This window comes from Artemia sp. Qi Xiang Cuo, chromosome 2, assembly GCF_049724085.1.
Source record: "Artemia sp. Qi Xiang Cuo chromosome 2, ASM4972408v1, whole genome shotgun sequence".
Classification (NCBI taxonomy): Eukaryota; Metazoa; Arthropoda; class Branchiopoda; order Anostraca; family Artemiidae; genus Artemia; species Artemia sp. Qi Xiang Cuo.
In genome coordinates, this window is record NC_142795.1 from 65,719,233 (window position 1) to 65,744,126 (window position 24,894).

The window sequence follows — 24,894 nt, forward strand, 5'->3', positions numbered from 1 at the left end:
TCCGAATTCGGCCCTTTGTGGGCTTATGATAGTGATCTTTTTGAAATAAATATCTTATCTTAGCCCTTCGAAATAGCCCATAGAAGCCACAAGTTTAAAAACGTGTTAAAACAAATGTCCAGTAAAAAACATCATAGGGATGTATCAATAAGTAATCCAAAGTACACAAATTCCTGCAGTTGTCCAACATCAGAATAACCCAGATTTACTCTATCAGGGGTTTCAGGACGGATAAAATTAAATATGAACACTTGAAACTTAGCCGCGTTTATATAAAGACAAATTTTATTATAATTCCTAGCACTATCCCTAAAACCTGTTCCCAAACTAGACAAAATCCTGCTTAGGTTAAGAGCACCATCCGCACAACATAAAACAGACTCACTAACACCGTTGAACATACAACAAGGCGATAAATCCCCTTGGGCTCTTAGGGTTGTGTTATAATAAATAGTGGGACAGACAATTTCCCTTTGCTTAAGTTCAATATTCACACGGAGTTCTGAAGGAAAAAGTGAGGATCCAATCTTTAAACGTACTCAGAGGTGTGTAAACATACAATAAAGAGGTCCAGCTACATCAACAGATACCTTCCTTATTAATAACTCATGCCTAGCCTGAGAATGAATTAGAGATTCAAAAACATTACTAATGTCATATGCGCCAATAGCCAAAGGGCTAGCTGACCTTCCAGCATCCTTTAATATTGTACATAAACTCCTTAAAGCATGGTAGCAACCGAAATTGGGAAAGGGAAGCATTTTGATCCTGGGCACCCAAAAAGATTAAGCATATTAAGGTTAAATTTTTAAATAATGTTGAAGGGGGTGCAGAGTTAAATCTAAACACAATATGTGCATTCAAGTTGCCAATAAGGCGTATCAGTAATATTTCATAAAGAGCTGGGGATATAAAGTTGAAACTTAGAGAGTACTTTGGGGGGATGTTGAACTAACCAAAATATAGTATGTATATCCAGTTTGTCAAAAGGGCATACCTGCAATAGCTCAGAAGTGGCAATGTATTAAGTTGAAAATTTCAGGCATATTGAAGAATGGGGTATAAAACTAAAGAAAGACACAATGCTCATTTGGGTGTTTAAAAAGCTTGATTCGACTTGCCTTTACCGAAGAAAAAACACCCAAACAAGGAGCACAACTCCAGGAACTGATCAGTGGTCCCTAGGAGTATCCCGCACTGATCAGAAATCCCGCAATAGATCCCTGTTGCGCATCCATAATATCTTAGGAACGACTTAGGGTATCGATGTGAAACTTTCAGGTGATATTGAGAGAGAGGTGGAACTAAATAAATCGAAATTATGTATATCAAGGTTGTCAATAAGACGCATCTGCAATATCAAGGGAATGGCAAAGGGCACTACAATATAACTTGCAGACCACATTTGAAGGACGGTACTGTACTAAATCAAAAGACAATACACGCATCAATATTTTCGAAATGGAGTATCTGCAATAGCGTAAAACAGCTGAGGGTATTTAATGGAAACTTTCAAGGCATGTTGAACTCATTCAAAGGACACTATGTGCATCAAGGTTTTCAAAAAGGCGAAGTTGCAATAATTACATATCTCTCTGCCTGAGATATTGCAGCTTTACCGTTTTGACAACATTTATCCATATGGTGTCCTTTGACTACGTTCAACATGGCCTGAAAGGTTCCATTAAATATCCATAGCTGTTTTACGCTATTGCAGATACTCTGTTTCGAAAATATTCATGCATATATTGTCTTTTGATTTAGTACAGTACCTCCCTTCAGGTCTGAAAGTTTCATCTTGATACCCTTAGTTATTCCTTAGATATTGCAGATACTCTCTTTTAACAACCTGGATATACAGTTTCTTTTTATGTTGTTCAAAACCCCCCTCAACACTCTATGAAAGTTTAAACTCAATAACCTAAGCCGTTCCTAAGATATTACTGTTACATCTTTTTGAAAAACTGGATGAACATTGCATCTTTTGCCTTGAACTGGATGAACATTATATCTCCCTCAACATGTCCTGAAGGTTTCAAATTAAAGCACAGTCACTCCTAAAATTTTGTAGATGCGCCGTTTTGGCAGCCTGGATGCATATAATGTCTCTCAGTTAGTTCAACATACAGCTCAACCGGTCCTGAAAATGTTTAACGTAATACCCTCAGCCGCTCCTGAGAGGCGCTGAGGGGGACAATGTGTCTTTGATTTAGTTGTCTAGCTGTGTTTTGATTTACTTTTAAATCCCCTCAACACGCCCTTAAAGTTTCAAGTTAATACCCTTAGCCAGTCCTACCATATTGCAGATATGCCCTTTTGAATAACTGGATACACACGTTGTCTTTTGGCTAGTTTAATATCCCCCTCAACATGCCCTGAGAGTTTCAAGCTTAACCCCTCAACTGTCCTGATATATAGCTGATACGCCTTCTGGACAACCTGAATGTACATTATACGTTTTTTTTTTTATAAAACTTTAAACATTCTCTGAACGTTTAACCTTAATACCCTTAGTCTTTTTGGAAAAAATATGGACGCATATAGTGTCTTTTGATTTAGTTCATCTCCCCCACTCCCAAATATGAAACCGAATGTTGCATTTTAATACTCTTAACCATTCCTTTGATATTGCAGATACGTCCTTTTAACAACCTGAATATACATTGTTTCTTTTTATGTAGTTCAAAATACATTTCAACATTTCCTGGAAGTTTCATCTCAATACCCTAAGCCGTTCCTAAGATATTACGGATGTACCTTTTTGACAACCTGGATGAACATTGTGCCTTTTGCTTTAGTTTTTAATCCCCTCACCACGCCCTGAAAGTTTCAAAATAATACACTTAGCCATTCATAATATATTGCAGATATGTTCCTTTGACAACCTGGGTGCATATAATGTATTTCAGTTAGTTCAATATACGGCTTAACATGTCCTGAAAGTTTCAACGCAATACCCTCAGCCATTCCTGATATATGCTGAGGTGGATGAGGTGTCTGTGATTTAGTTGTCTTGGTGTTAAGTGCCTTTTGATTTACTACTAAATCCTCTCAGTAGGCACTTAAGAGTTTCAACTTAATACCCATAGCCATTTCTAAAATATTAAAGGAATGAAAATATGCACTTTTGGCTAACTGGATGGACACACTGTCTTTTGGCATGTTCAACATCTCCCAACATGCCCTGCGAGTTTCAAATTAATAAACTCAGCCGTCCTGATATATAGCTGATGCGCCTTCTGGACAAGCTGAATGCACATAATGTGTTTTAATTAAATTCAGCATCCCCTTCAACATTCTTTGAAAATTTAACCTTAATATCCTAAGTCTTTTTGGAAGTCCAGGATGAAAATATTCCCCTTTCACAATAACAAAACCTTTATGACAACAATGGGCCCCTTACATCCCTTTCCCCAGGGTCTGTGGAGATCATTACGTTCCCGGGGACATAGTATTGATCAGACGTTTGAAGATAGGGCGTCTAAAAAACATGGGAGGGGGGCTTGATGCCCTCCAATTACTTTCGATTCTTAGAAAGCGCACTACAACTTGCAATTTCCAACAAAATGAGCCCCCTCCTAATTTTCTACGACAACTCCTTCTATACGAAGCGACCTGGTGAAAAAACAATAGTATGTTATCGCTCTTTACTTAGGGAGCACTATTTCACTGCCTATGATGCAAATTGATTAGATAAGTACGGGGTGACGAACGTAGTTTCTCAGGGTCAAAAATGACAGTTATTGAAAACGGATTCTAATTTGGATTTCCTCACCTAATTTCTTAATTTGGTTTGCAACTATTTCCTCACCATTCAAAGCCATAGACCAAATACTCTTCGGCATAGCATTCTTCAGCTGTTGTGCTTGATTTGACCCGTTTTTCAATAGGTAAATCATCAAAGAGTAGGAGGCTTCCTCCCTTTCTCTGTCTTCCACGCTTCGTCTGGAGAGCGGAATACAGCGTAAGGTCGTGTCTTCATTAGGCTTTTTCAGGCAAAGTCAGCCGTGTTTTTTTTTACTTTTTTAGGCGGCCTCTGTCTCCATTGGTACTTTTTAAGGCTCAAAAAGGCAAATCAGGCGTATTTGAAGTGGCTTTTTTTCACAAAAGTCGGTTTTTTAATGAACAAAATGCTTTTTTTTCTCGGCCGACTTCGCTCGAAAAAGCCATAATGAAAACAGGGCTATTCGATTGAGTTTTTCGATTCCAATCCCTTTAAAAACCAAAAAAAGTGAATCGACTACAACGTTAGAAAAAATTAAGCGAAAGAGAAACTAGACGACTTGCAAAACCGTCTTCAAGTTGTCCGCGTCCCGTCTGCGGACTAATGCTCGCAACACATTTTCAGAACTAAATTGCATAAACTTTTAAGCTTAAAACTACTTCTTAGGTAGCAAAAATGATTGCGGCACAGCAAAGTGACATTTTCTTCTTCTTTTTTTTGTAGTGCAAAGCAACCATTTCAAATCAAAGGGCCAAGTGCTATCGAGGGAAAATTTGGACATAGGCACTCGATCCAAATATATGAAAGTCTATATTGAGTTTTCCAGTTTCAGAGGCAAAAATACCACGTGGGGGGCTTTTGTTCCTAAAGATACATATAGTCTATACGAAATAGACGCTTGATTTAGACATTGATTTTAAATTTTGACGTAACTAAGTTGATATATTTGAGATTTAATTAAATTATGAACTTAGTGTATAATCGGGTATCAGCTATTAAGAAGAAGGGCTGGTGGAATTTTGCGCAGATAGTGGAGAGTGTACCTGAAGCCTTGGAAATGTCGTTTTTATCTCAAAATTTTCTATTTCTCCATGAGCTTTTGGATAGACAAAGAAGGACCATGAGGAGGGGAGAAATTAACCTCCATTAAAAACCCAGGACCCCTTTTTTATTAAACTGTGTTGTGTGGTAGCTCCACCCTTTTTGCAGAAAATGTTTCTATGACAACGTAAAAGAATTCACGTGCTTATCGAGACAAAAGAAGGAAGTGGGGCATCATGAGCAACGCTAGGATATATTCTGGGGGGAGGGGAGGGAGTGCAAGTGCCATCAGAAACTTTGTTTTCAATGATATCTAATAGGTATATTCTTTATTATCCCATTTATTTGTATTTTGATGTCTTCATGCTTCGGGGAGGGGGATGGAATTATCCCTTTTTTCTGTCGGTATCAATGGGGAACGTCCCTATAAAAAGATTTTTTTTAACTCCCTGAAAACATTGGAAATCATGACCCTGTAAATATTTTTTCAGACAACATTCTTTGTCATTAGTCAACCCAAAAACCTCAGTCATCCCCAATGCAATTCCAGTGGGCTTTCCCAGTAAACAAAGCTCATATAATATGAACATTCTAAGTTGCCCAATTGCCTGCAACTCCTGTGACCATGCTCAGTCATGAAATTTTTAGAAAACGCTTATGCCAGGTTTGCCTCTCACTCAGACTATCTATCTTGGCTTTTTTGTTCCAATTAACCACGGCTCTCAACTTTTTCACAGTTCACTAACTTGATTTTAATTAAAAAATAAGAGATGTATTTTTATGTTTATATAGAAATCTATAATACGCACAATATTTTACCTTATTTCGGTGGTTAAATGTACTTAATTAGCTTTTGCTCGAGACATTTGTTCTGTAAAACGTAAACTTTTGTTTGAAGTGCCGGGTTTGACGTGGCAGTAGCCCTCCTCGCATATAGGGTAACACTGATTAGGCAATGAAAACGAACAAAAATTAAAAAAAAAAGAATAAGTATTTTGAATAAAAGTAGAGAGCCATATTAAAGCTTAAAATGGACAGAAGATTGCAGCTGGATTGGTCATGTCTTAATATAGATTTTAATTGAGTCACATATTCTTATTTATTGTTGTTAATAATTTCTAAGACCACACTGGCTAATCATGACAAAACAAAAAATTGTAAAGAGAGAGAAACTCTAAAAACCGAGAGAAACGAGGACAGTTACAGCCAGTGAAAAACAAAAGAAAAAACAATGCAAATATCTCGGTTGAGACCTCTGCTAAACCGTCCTCAGTGCAGAATGATAGAAAAAATGCAGATAAAAGTCCAATGGACAATATAAAAACCAAATCTCGAAATAAATACTGAAACTAAAATAAAGTACTTTTCGAAGCAACGATGAAAGGGTAACTTAGGACTTTTTCTCTGCATTTTTTTAATTATTCTGCACTGAGGAGAGTTGAGCGGAGGTCTCAACTGAAATATTTGCATAAATTATTCTTCTGTTTTTCATTGGCTGTTATTGTCCTCGTTTTTCTCTTCTTTGCAATTTTTGTTTTGTCTTATTGTTGTTATTACGTGTGATGTACAATAAATCACAACATATTGATACAATATCTTACAATATATTGCGTATTATTGTACAATATATAACATGTTATGTATAATCCCTTCAGTTTTTCTTCTAGGTTAAGATGCCAACAAAATAAAGTATCCATATATGTTAGCCAAGCCAAAGAATCAGTTCTTCATGTGTACAAGAGTATTAGTGGAAGCCATTAGGCTTTTGTGCGTTTAGAATTGGCAATGTGTAATCTTCAATACTAAATAATGACAGTATGACGTCTTAATGGAGCAAAGACGGCAAATGAACTATCCTAAAGACTAAAGCTATCAATTATATAAAGGAAATAATGAAAAACATAAAGATAATAGAGATAAAAATGAACTGATTAACTTATGTATAATAGATTGCAATCCTAACATAATTTTGATACTTCTCTAAAATAACGTACAAAATTGAGAAATTGCTTTATCTTATATACCTTGACTCAACTACAGTTATACTTTTTTTCAATAGAGATTCACATGAAGCCAAACCGACAACAAGCAAAGGCATAAAAATAGGAACTAATTTAGTGACCTCATCAACACACGTTTTCAAATTAACGTAGGTTCCACATACTTGACTACACTCACTTTTCATTTTCTCTTGTAGTTGTTTATGCTTTAAGATATTAATCCATGAAGAAACATCGCAAGAGCTTTTTTCTTGTTTTGATGAAGAAAGGCAACATAAGTCATGCTTTAGAAGCTTCTCACATATTGCAATTAGACTAGCACAACGTTTACCCAGCAACGAGCCTGCTAAAGTATTTTCTTGGGAAAAGCTTTGAAGTAAATCTCTCATTCTAAGTAAAATACATGATACTACTTCCAGGCGAATTTTACAAGAATGCTTCATCACAACCAAAGTGTCAGTAGCCAAACGAATCTGAAAAATAAAAATATTTTAAGATGTTCCTGGATGTACAAGGGAGGGAGAGGAGGGGGATTTCAAAATAGCACAATAGCTTTAATGACATTCAATTCACCCATTTTCCCTGTTTAGAAATCCCACCCCCTACTAAAAATTTTCCATCCAGCACTAATCCATTTGTACATACATGATGACATTAAACATTGCTAGAATACACCGGTACTCACATCCAGCATATCCAATCACAAAAGAATCCAAAGACACATATTTAACTTGTGTTTTGAATCACAAAAATGGCACACTGGATTTTGTAGACACAGAAGAGGGTACTAAGTGATAAAGACAAAGCACGTTATCGAGTGAAATAGAGAGGAGAGAGAGAGAAAGGGAGAGGGAGAGAGAGAGAGAGAGAGAGAGAGAGAGAGAAAGAGAGAGAGAGAGAGAGAGAGAGAGAGAGAGAGAGAGAGAGAGAGAGAGTCAGGGGAGGGGCTTAACTCAGAAAGAAATAACAAAACAAGACAGAAAGCGGTTAGCTACAATTTTATTTTCAACTCATCAATCACTCTTTCACGAGGAGTTTAAATGCCCTTTCGTCGAAAGTATTTATAAAAAAATTCTGTATTTATAAGGGCAATTTAAGGTTTTTGTACTTGACTTAAGATTACTTATTGACATTACTTAGTTGTCTGAATGATTCCTCAGTTGTCTGAATGAACTCAGAGTGCTGACACCTCTTTTGCGCCGGACTTATTTGATACCTGTTCAAGGGCGGATTCAATGTTTTGATGTGAATTTAGCTGGATAAAGATAAATAAAGTGGTAAGTTACAACTGATGGTAGCTGTTTGCCTGTTGGTAGCTGTGTTCGAGATTCTGCTGGAGATATAGCTGTTAGCCGTGGCTTATTTAACAGCGTAGATTACGGCACGTTGCGTCACGTGGGTAAATAAAAGAGCCAATTAAGGTAGGCGTATCTGTTATATTTACATTTATTGAACCTAAAGAAGCATAAGCACGATAAGCGGTTTTTGGATACGTCAAGATCATCTGACGTGTCTTCGGATGGTATTACCTTGAAGTATTTGGCTGATATCTTGTCGGAAGTTTTAGCAACAGTTAAAGAAAATACTAAAAACCCTTGCTGAGCTTACTACGAGTACGAAGGGAATTGAGGATCGAATTTCTAAGCTGGAAACTATGACTCAGGACTCTGTTAGAGAAGTTGCCATCTTAAAGCCACAGGTGGATGGAGTGTAATCAGTTACAAATGATTTAAAGCTTCAAATGCACGTTTTGAGTGATGAATGTGTGAATGTAAAGGCGCAATTGGGCACTATGAGGCAAGTGCTTAAGAAAGTTGAAAGTAAGGAGACGGATAAGAATATACTAATTTGGAATGTTTTGGCTAAGGATAGCTAATGATGCAAAAAAACCTGCTTGAAGGTATCGTTTCGCAAGGAATTGAAATGAGTATGAATCCCGAATGTTCAGTGATGGAAGTTAACTCAGTAAAAGTTTTTGAAGGTTGAGGTAAAAACTAAGGAGCTTAAGCGAGAGATCTTAATGAATACGCGGAAACTTCGTGATAAAACAGTGGCAAATCAGTCGAACATTTACGTTACTGATAATGTTCCGCTATCTGTGCGAGAAACCCGTAAAAAGTTGTTTGCGTTCCGAGAATAATTGCGCACATGTGAAATACTAGGCCTTGAAGCATGGGTCACGAAATCTGTCCCACCCTATTTATGTGTTAAACGTAACCAACATGCAACCCCGGACAAATTCTCCCTTGGTGAGATACCGAAGCTAAGTACGCTGCTGAGATTAGGACTTAGCTACAGTGGAGCTGGGGGTGATATGGAAACTGGACAGTAAAAATTGTCTTTTGGTGGAGTGAAACGAGGGTAAAAAGTTATTTTTGTTTTGTGAAATTTAATTGTAATTGATTAGTTATATGATGTAGGTTTGGCTCAACCACTCTGAATGTCCCGTGATCTAATAATGGTGTTATCCGCGGTTCTTGGGAATCTGGATATAATGAACAGTTGTGTGATTATAAAACGATTTATTTTTCGTTTAGAGATTGTATTGTTTAGGAGTGCACTCGGGTTACAAAGATGTTTGTTTGGTGAAAATGATTATGAGTATTAGGGAAAGAATTGAACTACTTGAGAGAAACCCTGTTGATTTTTATGCTAGGTTAGATGTTGTGTTTAGAGAAGGTTTGAGTATAAGAGTAATATGAGAGGATTCAGTCATCGAAGTATATGTTTGCTAGTGAGTTAATATGTGGTCAAAGTATCCAATGTAAGAGTGAGTTGATTATGTTTCATCTTAATTGTAGGGGCTAAACAGTTCGTATTCATATTTGTCCGAGTTATTTCAAAATGGTAGGGATATTCAAATTTTAGGATTGACTGAGACGTGGTTGAATTCTTCGAATGAAGCACTGCTTGATACTAATGGTTATAATTTTTTCAGGAGAAATAGGAATCAGCGGAGGCATGGTGGATTGGGTGCTTACGTGAGGTCAGACCTGAATGTAAAGGTAAGGGAGGATTTGCCTGTTTATTGCAAAATGGTGTTTAAGAGCATGGTACTGGAACTAAAGCTGATGCGGCTTAGTATTTATTTAGATATTTTATATAGGCCCCCATTTTCTCACCTTTCCCGTTTTTGGAATTGTAGGATGAACAATTGGAAAAGTTACCGGTTTCAATTTATCCATGTGTGATTATGGGAGACTTTAATGTTGATTTAAATAAGGATGATGTAGATTCTCGTCTTTTTTGTGATAGTATGTTGAGTCATAGTTTGTTCCCATCTATCAATATTTGCACGAAAATAACTGTAACTAGCGCGACGCTTATTGATAATATTTTGTGAATATGAAGCGGAATTTTAAGATCCATACCCCGCGTGTAGTTGTAAATGATGTGTCCGATCACTATGCCCTCCGATCACTCATGCCAACTGCAAGGAACTTCGACACAATCCCGTGGATCCCAAAACGCTAGAACGTATTCTGACCAGAAGTCGTTAACAAAATTTAAATCTGAATTAGAAAAAGCTGATTGGACCTCTCTAGATGAGCGTTCTTATCCCAAGAAAATGGACCAGTGGTATAGGAGAATGGTTTCAGTTCTTGAAGAAACTTGTGTAAAGGTAGCTCATGGTAAAAAGAAAAAGGAATTTCAAGGAAACCATGGATGACGAAAGGCCTTGTGAATTCTGTAAATAAAAGACATCATCTTTATATGATAAGTGTTTTGAGTGATTGTGATATTAACCATGAAATCTACAGGAAATATAATATTGCTCTAAATAAGTTATTACGGAAAGCGAAACATGGATATTTTAAAAACGAATTTCAAGAAAACCACGGAAACTCAGCTAAGACAAGGGAGAGATCAGCTATTGGTGAAAATACAGTGGTAGTACCAGAAATGAGTGAAAATCACGGTGCTAGTCAAATTGCCGATGAAATGGATCAGCACTTTTCTCAAACTGGGAAAAAGTTAAATTGCAAGTTGAAAACCAGCCAGAAGATGGTGGTTTTGAGCAGTACTTGCCTGACCCTAGTAATACTACTCTTTTTCTTCGGAAAACCAGTCAGCAGGAGGCGACAGAAATTGTGAGTGAAATGCAAAATAGAGCGACTGGAGCGGATGTGTTGTCTCTGAAAGTAGTGAAGCATGTTTTACCCGTGATATTGCCTGGTTACATTTATTTAATGAATGGTTGTCTTAGAAAAGGTGAATTTTCCGATCAATTTGAAATTGTCAGAGTAGTGCCATTGCGTAAATGTCGTTACCGAGAAGATTTCAGCAATTATAGACCTATTTCGCTACTCCCTATTCTGTCTCGATTTTTTTTTAAATGTTATATAAACAAATGACTGGGTTCTTGGAGAGGAAAGATTTATTTTATGCAAACCAATCTGGTTTCAGAAAAGGATACTCTACGGAGCATGCAGTTCAGTATTTAACATATATGATTAATGGTGCTTTGGATGGGAAATTGAAGGTGGCGACTATATTCCTAGACATTTTGGACACAGTGGACCATGTGATTCTTCTGAAAAGGTTAGACAACTGTGGTATTAGAGGAAATGCTCTTAAAATTATTTCATCATATTTGAGTCACCAATCTATGTATGTGCAACTGAATGGTATGAAATCAAGTGATTACCATGTTCGTTGCGGTGGTCCCCAGGGTTCCTCTCTCGGTCCTCTTTTCTTTTCAATATATATTAATGACATCCATCAAGCAATCTGTGATTTGACGACGAATGTTGGAAATGGAGACAAAACGAATAAACCTGGTAAATCTCTTGTACTGTTTGCTGATGATACGAATTTTTCAGCTGCGGAGCGCACCAAAGCTCAGCTTTTAGAGACACTGAGTAATGATATGGAAAAAGTGGGAAAATGTCTAAGGCTAATTAACCTGAAAGAGAATCACACCAAATCGGGTTTCTTTGTTGGGGGCAGATCACCTTTATATTACCTCTAGTTGCAAGAGCTTACAGTAGGAGACTCGACAATAAGACGTCAGAAGTCACTGAAATACCTAGATGTAATAATTGGTGAAACATTAAGTTTTTCAGAGCATTTACAGTGTATATCATCGAAAGTAGCAAGGAATCTAGGTATGATAAGGAACCTAAAGCATCAGTTTCCGGAGAAAGTTTTGCGTCTTTTATATTTTTCATTAGTCCATCCTTATTTACTATACTGTTGTTCTGTTTAGTCTGGAACATTTTATGTTCATATGAACGCTTTGCGTGTTCTCCAGAATTCAGCTGTGCGTGCTATTTGTGGAATTGATAGACTTGCCTCAGTTAGAAATATTTATTCGCGAATCCATATTTTACCGTTTTCAGGGTTGTGCTTATTTTTTAAGCTTCAACTAATGTATGATATTATTAATAATATTGCTCAAATTTGTCTTCGTCATATGTTTGATACAGCTGCTGATGTCCATGGGCATCTAACGAGACACGCTGATATGTATGGAAGGCCGATTACAGTGTTTGCGAGGTCTGCTTTCTCTGCTTGTCATATTCTTCCGGTGCTATGGTCTCAGACACAATCTTCTATTAGGGATATTGTCGAAAGGTCTGGCTTCCGTGAGCAGCTGAGATACCATTGTCTATAGGTTTACGAATTGTATTTTTTTTTTCTCAAGTAGTTCTATAGGTTTAATATGTTTAATATATTGTCTTGTTTTGTTGTGAAATGGGAACGCGATTGCACTGATGTAAGTGGATATAAGTTTTTTTGGAGTGGCAATACAAGCCCAGGTTACTGGGCTTCATTCTTTTTTTTGTTGATTTCTTTGTGAATAAATTTTATGTCATGATTGAAAAAAAAGACAGAGGTAACCTAAACCTGATAACCACATTAAGTAGCAGTTAAAATGTTCAACAATCTATATAAGATTCTCATCAAAAATTGCTACAACACCTCTTAGCATGTACAGGTGTTACATAATTTCGCTCTTTTCTTTTACAGTTCTCCATTAAATTACGGTAATAAAGCGGTTCCTAAAAAAAAAAAATCTTCAAAACATTAATTTTGCTCTAATGTAAGACTATGAAATATTATTTGCCCTTTGTGACACCACGGGCCAGGTTGTGGCATACAAAAATATGTTTTTTAACTTGATTTAACTTAAATTGAGGATTTAAGTTTTTTAAACAAAAATTAAGGTTTTTAAGTTTAGACCCAAAAAAAAAATTCTTTACGCTAAGCTCTAAAAAAATTTTAGGGAGGGGGGGGGGTTGAAGAGAAAATACGAGCCTGCAGTCTGTTACATCCCGTAATTTTAGGCCAATTTGAGAAGCACTGAAACAGCAAATGGCCGACTTCAGTTTTACTTTATTTTTCCTTGTTTCAGGTTTCTATCATAATATAAATAGGCCTAAAGTTGAAATCCGATTTTGAAATTAGACGAAACTAGAGAATCAACAAGTCACCACCTTTTGAATACGAGCCGTTAGGTCTCGAACCCAGGTTGAGTCTGGAATAATTTCGAATCCTGTTTAAGTCTTCAGAATTGTAATTCGAGACTAATCACAATTCACAATTCATTTTCGTGAATTACTCCTTCCAACCCGATAACCAGCCTTTGCTACATCAAATATGCCACTGGTGGAACTAGACCCTATTGCTTTCTGCAACTAGACGTAAATTCAGGTAAAGAGCTGCAATGGCATCAGGCTTAAATGAATATATTATATATTTTTGAACTTAGTTATACTTGTCATTTGAGCAGGCCAAGGTTCAACTGTCATGCATAGTGTGACATGCATATTGTCAAAAAAAACACTATTTTCTAAATCTATATGAACTTGTTACTACTGAGAAAGATTAACATTCATGAGATGTATAATGACAGATAGGAAAGAGGATATTTAGTTAAAGAACCTACTAATGCAGAACAAACTAGAAAATTCCCAAACACCAATTCTTAGTTAACCTAAAAATCAGGCTTTGTAAAGATACCATGATCATCACAATTTGTTCCATCAATTTTCGTAAAATCTAATTATTTTTTTTTCTAGTTCCTTTGATGGTTTTAGGATCTCTCCCAAAAGGTTTCTATCTCACTCACAAAAACTTCCAGTTTGTATACCTTTTATATTAATTATTTTGTTTTACTCACGTCATCAGATTCAATAAGACGATTAACCATACGTTCGACAATCGTCATTAGCTTTGATGTTATGATAGTCGCTCGACACGTGTCTTCCAAATCTGCCATTTCAGCCATTATTCGAACAGCGTCCAATTTCTCTAAATGTCCAATTAAAGAAGAACTTGTAACATCATTAGCTATCCGAGCTAAAACGGTGTCAACAGAATCACTATTTATGCGTCTTTTTAAGTTTCGCAATTTATGATATGAAATATCTGGCTGAAGGGAACAATTGGAAAGTCTTAGGATAAGACTTTTAAAATAATCTTCGGATGTACTCTGAGAAATTCTGTGTAAAGCTTGAAGAAACAGAAGATTTTTTAGGACGTGCAGTCTTGAAGAAAAATTGTAATCCACATTTGAAGGTTCAACATCTGAGAAATAAAAAATTAGAATTATTTCAAGAAACACTAGGCAATCAAAACTAGTCTGAACAAGAAAAAGGGGTCTACAGGATTCGAACCTATACCAACCCTCTAATTATGGACCCTAAGGACTTGATAGAGCTTGAAGCTAAGATCTCTGGAGACGAAAAAAGAAAATCTCCACCACTGTGTAGCAGGGCTCAATTTTGGTTTAATGTTGTTATAACTACAACCATGCTTCACTATTTTTCTTCTTAGTTAACAAAGTTCTGCTACAAAGTTTGTAGAAACAAAACTGTCTTTTCTTGTGAGAACAGTATGATATCACAAACCATTTAAGTGTCTCTATTTCAGTGGTGGATCCAGGGAGAGGGTGAGGAGGGCGCACCTCCCCCCTAACGTAGACTAAAGTAGTGTAATTTACTTAATTAACGCAAGTTTGCGTTAATTAAACTTGCTCCTAGCGCAAGTTTATCGGATCAACCTATTTTGCCCCCCCCCTAAAAAAAATCCTGGATCCACCCCTGCTCTATTTTCCAATATTCTTTGGACCCAATTTTGGACTGTCATCAATGGTTTAATCAAGATCTGTAACAATATCTAATCTGGAAGTACAGACGCAACAAAAAGCAGAGAATGAGATTACAAGAATAATTGAAATGTTAAAATCCAGGTTTTTGGGACTAAACTTAGGTGTAAGCAATCTCCTTAAGGTTTTTGAAGTCTTATCTAAATTAAACGGCTTCAAATAATAAAGATCAATAGTCCGCACACTACGTTGATCTTGCGAATATCTAAAAGGCATTGAAAATAACTACAATGGCGATTCCATAGAAAAAAAGAAGAGACAAAAACATTCTTTAACTTCCTTAAACTATGGGTCTGGACCACTGTTCGAAAAAACAAATTGTTTAACCCGTTAACAAAAAATGAAATCCTCAAGAATAAGATAACAGACTATCCCTTTGCCCGAATAAATTTGCAACGAATATCTGATCTTTCCCATTGTGTCTAGCATCCAGACATAGAGACACTTAAACATGTTATTTGATCTTCAGAAGAAAAAAGAAAAAAAAATAAAAGAAAAAACCAGCAAACTAGAAAGAATACTGCATAGGTTCCAGGAATCCAGAAAGAATACTGGAATTTCAAGTGTCTTTGAGAAAGGACAATAGTTTAAAATTTTTCTGATGAGTAGGGATTGAACAAAACGAAAAGTCTTCTTTGTAATGGAGTAAAGACGCATTTTGAGCAGATTTAACCCATTGTGATATGCATTTGAGATTATCTCTTAGTAGATATCTACTAAGATATCTGCTACTATTGAGATATCTGCTTTAGTAGCTCGATCTGAATTATCCCACAAGGCCTCAAATAAATTTGATATGACTATTTTTCCATATTTTAAAAGAACTTTGGCGTATGAACAGTGGTCTAAGGATTTTTATTCAGAAGGGTGTAGCTTAAATTTTCTGTAAACAGGAGAGAAAGTATGATTAGTAAATAATACGCCAAATACCTTAGAATACTCTATAAAACCAAATTCCAGCATTTTAAGTGGCATTAACTTGCATTTTCTCTGTGGGTGGAATACCCGAATTATAATCTGTATATGACCTTTATGTTTAGGACAACCGTTTGGTTTGAAAATAATGTAGTTGAGATCCAACCACCTAGCCCTAGTGTAATGAATTTAGGACCCTCCCCCTCCCCTACAATGGAAGGCATGTTTACAGACACTCAAAATACTCAACTTGAAAAGTTTTTTTAACATTCCCTCAAAATTTGACTGAGATCCATAAGCCCTTTTCACTTGATGCAATTGCAAAAATTTAGAGCTTCTTTCTGCTACAGAGATCTGATCAGATATGGACCTCCAAAAAGTATAACTAAGACTCTTACTTTCTATTAACTTTATATAGGACCCAACAATTTCTTCAATATGAAATGTACTAATGAAAATATTTTAGGAACCCTGCGCTTTCTAACTCCCACAAAGGTCAATTGGTTTATGATCCCTCAGAAAGCATAGCTACAACCATAGTTCTTTCCCAGCCAGCTTGGTCAAGACAAAACAGTGCCTTCTTGTAAAAATTCCGATGATAATAATATAAGCGTCCTCTCCCTGTAAACTTGGTTAAGATACGACAATCCCATCTTTATAATTTGCATATGACAAGATTCAAGAGACCTCCTCACTTTCAGATTACAGGTTGATGACTCAAGCTATTAATGAAAAAGTGATAGAACCAGAACAATTTTTCACCTTCCCATAACACTACTTATTTCTATTTGTAAAACTTTGAAAAATGTGTGCTTAAACTGGCATTCAGCAGCATGTCTAGTTAGATATGCATGTCTTAACACTTGTCTGTCCAGACATCAATATCTAGACATCTTTTATTCATATGCAAAATTTATTGCATGGCTGCAACAAGTTGCAACTAAGCATCCAGTTTTGGAGTCTTAACGTTTTGTGTCTATGATTTCTAATCCCACCAATCAGGAAGCCTCTTTTGTACTATATTTATGCACTATATTAACCTAGATAATTTAGACGAAATGAATAGCTCAATTCTCAGATGCCACTGTCATAGGAAATTTGAATATCTCACTATCAAACTGGAATAACTCTTCTGCAGCAAAACTTGCAAGAGCAATCTCAGCTTTTAGATGTCGGTTTTCTGCTTCAACCTCAAGTATCTTCTTTTCTTTGTCATCAATTTCTTGTTTCAGCAATTGTACATCTTCATTATTTGAAACTCCTTGCTATAAGGAGAAAAAATTAGACTTGGCGTGACTGGAATAAATAATTCCGAGATTAATTCCATTCTAAATCCAATATTTTAGCTAAAAATAAGCTTATTTGAATAACAAAAGTGTAATTCAGCATGATGCAATTTAATCACACACAAAAAAAAACAATCTATTTAAAATAAAATAGACGTGGCAGGAATTATTGTCATTGTCATGTTCATGGTCATCATTATCGCCATGAAATACAACATGCAACAAAAACCTTGCACCTCTAAAACTAACAGACAGCAACACTCATGGGCTTCATTGAAGAGTGATATGACAGTTTGAAGCAATAAAAGCTTTCTGTTTGAAGCGATGTCAGTAAACCTGATTGTTTGATTATTTTGCATCACTTTTTAATATCATTGACATTTCACATGTTTTCATTTTACTTTTATTATCATCATACAGATCTTAACATTCTAAAATATGGAAACTGATTTATTCCTATGGATTCTACTCCTTCCTCGACCCTGGTAAGGTTTTAGAATTCGTGATATGGCATCTATTACGACATTGATTACAGTCATCATTATGGCAACACACTAATCTCTTGATATTAATGTTCAGATTCGTGAATTTTTTTTAATATTTCTACTCTAAATTTTTTTTTAATATAAATGTTTTCACTTTTATAACTTTAATAAATCAAATAATATTAACATTTTTATTACTAAATATCAGTTTATGTATATTAAACTGACAATGCACAATCATTTGTATTTTTTTTACAGTAAATTACAAATTATGTTCTGGCCTTGGGAAGGCATAGGGGTTTTGAGCCCTATTCATGTTAATTTCTGCTCGTTTTTGACTCGGTTATTTATTGTAGTTTCTGTTCGTTTTGGGTTTCATTTATTTATCAATGCTGATTTGTGGTAGTTTCACGCTTGGTATATTATTTGATTTGATTTTTGCTCATATTTGGTTCTATGGAGTTCTTTACTATTCTTTTAAAAACCTATTTTGGGGAGAAAGTTTTCTTTAATTAATATCTATTTATTTTTTATTGATATAATATTTTCAGGGAAAAGAAAATGATTCTTTAAATATTTTAGTTTTTTTTAATACTTTAGAGTTTGGCCTGCCATTTGTATGCTGGAGGAAAATTTCCATCACTTTTTTACAACGTACATCCTTTTAAAAATTTTGAAACAAAAAGTAGTGTTTAATTTAGTTTCATACCTCCTCTAGTTGACCTGAAATAGAAAACTTGATATCATTTGCAAAAAAAATCTGTTTACTTTCTTTGATTGCTTGGATACACTTGTGCTATTTTGATTTGGTTAAATTTCAAGAGCAGAAATAGCCCCGAAAGTTTGAACATGATACCCTCAGTCGTTCTTGGGATACTGCTGAGATGCCTTATTGGGAACTAGCATTAACATAGACCATTTTGATTTAATCTTAAGGCAACATTTAGTTTTTAAACATAATAGGCAAATGGGAGGGTCAAATCAATCACTTTCGACTATTAAAAAGGGCATTAGTCCTTTCTATTTTCAATGAAATAAGCCCTTTTCAAAGTTCCTACGACAACTCCTTCTATTCGAGGTGCCCTGGTCTAAACAAACAAAAAATAACAATAATAAATTGTACCCACATTGATCTTTACTATAAAAATGTCAAGCCTTCCAATCACTTTCGACTATTAAAATGGCACTAGCCCTTTCAATTTCCATTCGAATGAGCCCTTTTTGAGTTTCTATGACAATACTTTCTATAAACACCTTATATGCCCCCAGAGCATAAAATACAACCCTTACCATGAGGGCTGTAAGGGGGTTGTCATCCTCAAAGACCTAATTTCTAGATCTTTCAACTATGTTTAACAAAACGGCTATCTCAAAATTTTGATTGGATGTGTTTGGGAAAATGGTGGGCATTAGAGAGGCGTTAGTTGATCTCCAATCACTTTCAAATATTAAAAAGGCACTAGCCCTTTCAACTTCCAATCGAATGAGCCCTTCTGTATGTTTCTATGACAATGCTTTCAATAAAAACCTTATATGAACCCAGGGCATAAATTACAACCATTGCCCTGTGGGCTGGGGGGGGGGGTGTCATCCTCAAAGACCTAATTTCCTGAACTTTCAACTACATTGAAGAAAATTGCTATCTCAAAATTTTGATAGGATGTGTTTGAGGACATGGTGGGCGTGAAAGGAGGTTTAGTTCCCCTCCAATAACTTCCGACTATTAAAAAGGGCACCAGCCCTTTCAATTTCCAATCGAATGAGCCCTTTTTGAAGTTTCTACGACAACGTGTTCTATAAAAACCTTATATGCCCCCAGGGAGAAACTTAAAACCCCTAACCTTAAGGCTGTGAGGGGAGAGTCATCCTCTAAGATATAATTTTCGGACCTTTCGACTACTTTGAACACAATGCTTATCTCCAAATTTTTATTGGATGTGTTTGGGGAAATGGTGGACGTCAGAGGAGGGTTACTTGCCCTTCAATCACTTTTGACTATTAAAAAGGGCACTAGCCGTTTCAATTTCCAATCAAATGATTCCTCTTGAAATTTCTACAACAATACTTTCTATTAAAAAAACTTTGTCTGCCCCCAGGTTACAACATACCGACCATATCCTGAGGGCTGTGGAGGGAGTGTCATCCTTAAAGACATTTTTTCTGGAATTATCAACTGTGTCGAAGAAAATTCCTACCTCAAAAGTTAGACTGAATGAATTTTGGGAAATGGTGGGCATCAGAGAGGTGTTATTTATCCTCCAATCACTTTTAACTATTAAAAAGGGCACAAGCCCTTCTAATTTCCCATCGAATGAGCCCTTTCTGAAGTTTCCACAACACCACTATCTATAAAAACCTTATATGTCCCCAGGGCATAACTTACAACCCTTACCCCAAGGGCTCTGAGGGGGTTATCATCCTCAAAGACCTAATTTCTGAAACTTTTAACTACATTGAACAAAATGATTATCTAAAAATTTTGATTGGATGTGTTTGGGGAAAGGTGGGCGTGAGATGGGGGTTAGTTGCCCTCAAACCACTTTCGACTATTAAAAAGGGCACTAACCCTTTGAATTTCCAATTGAATGAACCTTTTTTCAAGTTTCTACAAAAAAGCTTTCAATAAAAACAGTACATCCCCCCAGGGAATAATTTATAACCCTGGCCCTCAGGACTGTGGGAGAAGTATCCTCATCAAAAACACAATGTTTAGATCCTTCAACTACTTTGAATAAAATGGCTATCTCCATATTTTGATTGGATGTGTTTGGATAAATGGTGGGAATGAAAGGGGTGTTAGTTGCCTTCCGATCACTTTCGACAATTAAAAAGAGCACTATCCATTTCAATTTCCAACCAAATGAGTCCTTTTTGAAGTTTCTATGAAAACGCTTTCTATAAGAAAATTGATATGCTTCCAGGGCACAACTTACAACCCTTGCCCTGAGGGCTGAGGGGGGTTTTCATCCTCAAAGACCCAATTTCCAAAACTTTGGGGTAGAGTAAGCCGAAAGTCTATCTCAAAATGTTGATTAGATGTGTTTGGGAAAAAGGTGGGCGTAAGAGGGGGGTTAGTTGCCCTCCAGTTACTTTTGACTATTAAAAAGGGCACTAGCCCTTTAAATTTCCAATTAAATGAGCCCTTTTTAAGTTTCTACAGCAAAGCTTTCTATAAAAACTTTATATGCCCCCAGGGCATAACTTACAACCCTTGCCCTGAGGGCTGTGGGGGAGTGTCCCATAATTCTATCTGGAAATCAACTACGCTGAACAAAATGGCTATCTCGAAATTTTGATTGGATGTATTTGGGAAAATGGTGGGCGTGGAAGGGGTGTTAGTTCCCTTCCAATCACTTTCAACTATTAAAAAGGGCACAAGCCACTCTAATTTCCAATCGAATGAGCCCTTTTCAAAGTTTCTATGGACAACTCCTTTGATACAGAGTGCCCTGGTCTAAAGGAAAAAAAAACAAATAAATAATACATTGTGCCAACATTGTTCTTTACTTAGGCAGTGGGATTGTGCTGCCTATGAAAGATTATTGAGGAATAACAGCTGCTATTTAGGTACATATTACTAGTAAAAAATTATTGCAAAATAAGTTCTTGAGAATTTTGAAACATTGAAATCCCAAAAATAATCAATAGCTAGAGATCTTCAGTTTCCCTTCCCCCTTGGAAAATCAGAGAAAATCATATTTAAGCCTGGGTAATATAATATTTTCGTATTTTCTCCAGCATTATTACATACAAGAAACCATATAAAAGTATATAGAGATACAATTCATTAGCTTCTACACAGCCTGCACAAGGAAAAGAATAGGTGGAACCTACTGAATTGGAGATTTGGAATTATAAGATGAATTCAACTTTGAATTTGTTACTTTTGATGGTTCATTAAAAGGGTAAAAACATCATATTGTTTCAAGGGTGAGAGTCATCAGAAGAGAACATCTGAATTTATGTTACCTGATGACAGGCATGATGAATGGGTAAACAAATTGTGTTGAACAGTTTATGGTTTGTAAAATATTGTAGATAGAGAATAAGTTAGACTGTATCTGATCTGATTTGAAGCAAGAGAATCTTGATTTGAAGCAAGAGCTACTGTTCAGATTACATCTTTTGCAGACCAGGAACAGATACAGGCACTAGATTCATCTCATTAGATCAATGGTCAGAAAGGCTAATCAGGTCTCCACCTCTTAGTTAGAGTTCAGCTAGCATTAAATGTTCTATTTCTACCTTTTTGAAAGTAGGGACTAGTATGAACTCTGAGGAAGAGGGGGGGGGGGGGAGTATGACCCATCTTCCTTTTTGCTTGGGTTCTTTTCCAAAGTGATTACATTTCTGTCAGGTGGGGAAAGGAGCTCTAAATTTTTGTCATCAGCCCATCTAAAAGAAAATGACATTGAATGTCAACCAATTATTGTGGGAAGTAAGAGCTATCATCTTAGATCTGCCTTTTGGTGTTTAGATACAATCCAACCTCTGTAAGGGGGGGATGTAAATACTTCTCATTTGGATATCTAACACAATTGTAAATGGTGGTGTTAAGCAAGAGTTAATGTCCTGATTATTTTCACATGGAAAGAGTGGCAGATACTGTGTGGAGCAAAGGGGAGTCAAAGATAAATTTGAACATCTGCTAGATTGGGTTTTCAGATTTCAACAAGGTTCAGTATAAAGTGAGAGTTAATCTTCACACTGTCTCTTATTGATGTCAATAGGGTCAAACCGTCTGTAAGAAAATTATATTTTATATTTACCTTTATTTGTTTTCATTGTAGGTAATTGGCTGCTTTTTTATGCTAATTTTCATGACTATCAGATACAATGGTAAAGGAACCAAATAAAAAGGTCAAATATAGCCCTAGGGCAAGCACAAAAGTTTGTTGATTTTGTTGCTGTTTTTTTTGTATTATTAGTTTTAACTTGGCAGTATGAAGGGGATTATATTTTACATTTCTGTTCATTGTATCTAACTGGCTGCTTTTCTTAGCCAATTTTCTTAGTTGTCAAAGAAAATAAACAGGAGCCAAAATAAAAAGGACCTTAAAAAGATTTTGAAGATTCTAAATTTTTATTTTCTCAAGTTAAGACCAATTTTCACATAATTTTTTAAACATTAGAAGTAGTGAGCAAGTGGGGGTATGCAAATACCTCCTAGAACTCCTTTCTATATTGATGTTAGGTCTTTAAATAATTGTCTTAGAATTTTAGCATTTGTAGCACCAAATTTCAGTTAATTTACAATGCAAGACATAACTGATAATATTATCATTAATTTTATTATCACCAAATTTCAGTCAATATATATACATGGTCGCTGGCAGGAGTGAGGGGGCCATGCCCCCTGGAAATTTGGCACTATAAAGTAATTATAACAAAACCAAAGAAAGAGAGCAGAATAGGGAAAAACCATAGAAAAAATGTGTGTTGCCCCATTGTTGGATGCCTTCCAATAGACTTTGACCCATAATAAGGAAAACATAAGTTATAATTTGTGACTGAGTAGCCTAACTCCTTTCTAGTTTTCCACAAACATTTGTTCTACATGATTTGGTTGGAGTAACAAAAAAAATTAAAAATAAACTAATTCCTACAATAAATATCCTGAAATATATTCTGTCACCCAACCACCACTGCTATTTTGGCTTCTGCCCCCCCCCCCCTAGAAAATTTTCTGCTGGCTCCCTTAATAACAAATATGACAACTAATATCATCGCTACTGCCGTATTTGTGTCCAAGCGTTCCTTCCCCTAGTGGGGCTAGATATAACCCTAAGGTATAGCCTATGCAAAATTTTGCTGTTTTCTTTAGCAAATTTGGACATCTACCAGAATGATTTTTCAGATTTCAACACTCCTCAGTAGAATTCTAAAGGGTTGGTAAGGGATCCACTCCTGACTAGGTCTAGCCTAGCCTACTTGCATTGGAACTCGGCTATAGCCTATTCATTTTAATAAGATGTATCCTTTAGGAGAGTGGCAATTCTTGACTGCTACAAAATGTTTAAATACTAAAATTCTCATAAGCAATGTAAGCCAATCCTAATTTGGCTAGGGAGGAATGCAACAAACCAGTGTTTAGTTGTCCATGAAAACTTACACTTCTTAATAGTTCTTCCTGAATTTTCTTGGAGTACTCATATGTGGAGACAGACTTAGGCTTGCTTTTTAGAATATTAAGCGCCAGGGCAAGCTGAGTCTCGTCAAAATAATTATTCCAATCAACTTCTTCTTGCATTACAAAAAATCCGTGAAAATAGAATTCGAAATGTGTGCCACTGGGCCACTTCGTCCCAGGACCAGTGTTACCAACACTTCAAAAGAAAATGTACCACAAAGTGCATGAAAAATGTACCAAAGACAAAAAAATTGTACCATATCCAAAAATTTTTCCGCGTGTTACGCGAAGCGTAACACGCGGATCGTCGGTGACGTAAAGTACTTTCTGAAAATTTTGCATAAGACATTTTCATTCACTTTCTCTCTCCATTTCTTTGTTTTTCTTTCTCTTCTAATACAGTACATTACTCCTGACAGTATGAAATTGTTCGGAGTAACATATATTATTACAGAAACATTTTACTACAGGCCAACAAAAGTCGTTTTGGCCATTTGGGACCACTTATAGCACCGCTTGAAATTGATCCCAAATGACGATTTTAGTAAAAATCAGGGGCTAAAATCGCATTTTAACCTTGTATTCTTACAGCATATTGCCGAAAAGCAGTTGCTGAGACCTGATTTTCCATTTAATAGTTTGCATAAAAATCTCCTTTTCCCTTTTATGAAGATCTCGATAGACAGGAGGATTGTTCCTGTAGCCCTCCCTAATATAATCTACTGCCTACAAACAATACCGGGAAAAAATTCTTTTTAAATTGAGACTGATTAAAGAAATGACTTTAGGGGTTATGGTCTGGTTTAACACGTACTGGAGATTTTAATTTTGAAACAATTTTTTTTCCAAAATGCCTTTAAAAGATACTCCACTGACCTTGTAAGGTCGAGTTTGATATATCCCCACAAATGGTACAACAGAGGCCATGCCTTTCACTATTTTTAAATCACCTTAAAAATCATCATTTATTTTTAAAACTGGAGATGGCTTTTTAACCTTTTGAGTTATCTGAGGTTCCAATTAATCTATACTACAAAAGCTAAACATCAGAAAAGATTAAAAACACGACATTAAACATTACTATCTGAGTCAGAAGCCATGGCGGCACTTGCAGTTGCAGATTTTCTGTACCCTTTTCCAGTCGTTAGAAGTACCCAACGATTTTAGGAAAACCTTAATTAAACCACTTTATAAGAAAGG

The 24,894-nt window shown here is 35.9% G+C and overlaps 1 protein-coding gene across 1 annotated transcript; it reads right to left on the reverse strand.

Annotated features, from left to right (window-relative positions):
• Positions 1–6,371: 6,371 nt before the first annotated feature.
• Positions 6,372–23,828, reverse strand: LOC148955506 (uncharacterized). Its single transcript, XM_089108222.1, has 4 exons — positions 23,677–23,828; positions 16,905–17,058; positions 13,892–14,298; positions 6,372–7,238 (listed from the first exon to the last, which is right to left on the reverse strand). The coding sequence occupies exons 1-4, from the start codon at positions 23,812–23,814 to the stop codon at positions 6,777–6,779; spliced, it is 1,161 nt and encodes a 386-aa protein (XP_088964348.1). The 5' UTR covers positions 23,815–23,828; the 3' UTR covers positions 6,372–6,776.
• Positions 23,829–24,894: the final 1,066 nt, after the last annotated feature.